This window comes from Macadamia integrifolia, chromosome 8 (genome assembly GCF_013358625.1).
Source record: "Macadamia integrifolia cultivar HAES 741 chromosome 8, SCU_Mint_v3, whole genome shotgun sequence".
In the NCBI taxonomy this organism is placed as follows: domain Eukaryota; kingdom Viridiplantae; phylum Streptophyta; class Magnoliopsida; order Proteales; family Proteaceae; genus Macadamia; species Macadamia integrifolia.
Window position 1 is genome coordinate 19,712,410 of NC_056564.1, and position 1,810 is coordinate 19,714,219.

At 38.0% G+C, this 1,810-nt stretch overlaps 1 protein-coding gene across 1 annotated transcript; it reads right to left on the bottom strand.

Moving 5' to 3' along the window:
* LOC122085549 (protein LURP-one-related 11-like) lies at positions 1-1,224 on the bottom strand. Its single transcript, XM_042654024.1, has 3 exons — positions 924-1,224; positions 582-818; positions 1-476 (listed from the first exon to the last, which is right to left on the bottom strand). The coding sequence occupies exons 1-3, from the start codon at positions 1,179-1,181 to the stop codon at positions 342-344; spliced, it is 630 nt and encodes a 209-aa protein (XP_042509958.1). The 5' UTR covers positions 1,182-1,224; the 3' UTR covers positions 1-341.
* Positions 1,225-1,810: the final 586 nt, after the last annotated feature.

Sequence of the window (1,810 nt, forward strand, 5' to 3'; positions counted from 1 at the left end):
TTCTATTTCATTTTGGTAATACAGCTTAAGGTTTCATGGACCTCAAACGAGACCTTTTAACATTAATATATAGCCCCACCTTCCCCCAGAAGGATTAGACATCAGTAAAGTTTACATGTCCGAGCTTGCTCTGGCCACATGAGTTTTGCTTCCTTTAAAGCATGGAAGCACTCAGGGCTAAGCATTTTCTCCTATTAAAAATTACAAGAAAAGAAGAGTAAAGAACAACTTCACTTGCCAAAACATGTACATAGGATCCCAAGTAGGTCAGTTTAGAAGCCCCTTCATCGAGATCTGCGGCTTTCTACAGAACTCTCCAAGTTCTTATCTTCATTAAAAAATCACATTTTGTTACTGATTAGGCCATACACAGTAACAATACCCATGATCAGGGAGTGATCAACTTGAGGTTCCACCACCATGGTTAATACATCATTTCCCAGTGAAACTCCTGATGTTGATTGCTTCTGCTTTACCTGGTGATTCAAACAAACCACAGAAAATTCAAGATTAATACAAACATTACTAGCTGTTAAAGATCACTGTAAAGAAAATTAACTTGTTACAGAACAGAAACTAACCTCTGCAACAAGCTCCCCTGAGTCATCTAGTACTATCCTGTACTCTGACTTGCCTGAAACTAATCTTTCAATCCTGTAGCACCTTGGTTGAGGTTGATCACACTCTACTGTAACTTTATAGGATGACTTTCCCTTTAGAATCTCACGAATTTTACTAACTTTAAACCATGGTTTCTCTTTACTTGATCTGGAAGTATTGCATCTGTAGCCTTCCCAACACCCAAATAGTCTCAGTTTCTGCACAAATTGTAAGAAAAAGAAAACCCAATTCAGTTCATTAATTTCCACAGTAATCACCTGATTTGCTATGAAATGAGACAATATTTTGTTGTGAACTTTTACCTTTCGACGTATAGTAAAGAGGACATTGCCTCCAAGGTCCATGAGATAAACTTCATCACTGCACTTTTCATGGTAGTTGTCAATACGGTAAACAATCTCACCACTTGAATTATAGACCGTGCAACCATTGCCATGCAGAACTAGAGATTTCATCCATAGTGTGAAGGTTTCTCTAGTTGAAGTCACATAAGGAGAAGGAGAAGCCGAAGCAGTAGAAGAAGAAGGGGATTGTTGAGGGTATACCTTAGCCATGAGCATGAAATTTGGATAATTAAGATGAAGAAAGCTTCAGAGAAGGGAAATCAATGAAGGAAATGAGGGTTTGGTGTTTGTTTTATAGTCTGGTTTTTATGATGTAGATGTAGCCATTGTCACCATGCGGTGTACTGTAATTAATATATTCACAAAGTGGTACACTGAAAGCTTAAGTGGGAGCCTAGTTGAAAGCGGAAAGTTGTGACACTCTTTCTTTTATTCTCTTATCATCTTTTCACTTATTCCGAAGGGTTTAAACTTTACAGCTTAAACAATTCTGTGCGGAAAGCAGAAAGGAGAGGAAAAGCAGTAGAAGGTCCTTAGCCATCAAGGGTAGTTGTTTAAATATTAAGGGATGTTGATGTCATGGGGAAGAGAAGGATTACACTGTTTTAACTTATCTCATTTTATATGTAAGGAACCTTATCCCTAATTAAAATGCTTCCCACATTGTAATGTTTATCTTTACGTTAATGGCTATCAAATCAGTTTCAAACTTAGGCGGCTTTCATACTGACTCTGCCAATGGAAACCCATCACCATTGTTATAAAATGATGAAGGTCCAAGCTGAACCAAGCCCGGCCTTGCTCAGCCTAGAACCGGTTAACAAATTGTCAAGGTTTTATTAGAT

Coding starts and splice junctions, on each gene's coding strand:
- LOC122085549 (XM_042654024.1), bottom strand. CDS start 1,181: ATGCTCATGGCTAAGGTATACCCTCAACAATCCCCTTCTTCTTCTACT. Junction 819..923: donor TCTTTACTATACGTCGAAAG/GTAAAAGTTCAC, acceptor CAATTTGTGCAG/AAACTGAGACTATTTGGGTG. Junction 477..581: donor CAGGGGAGCTTGTTGCAGAG/GTTAGTTTCTGT, acceptor TTGAATCACCAG/GTAAAGCAGAAGCAATCAAC.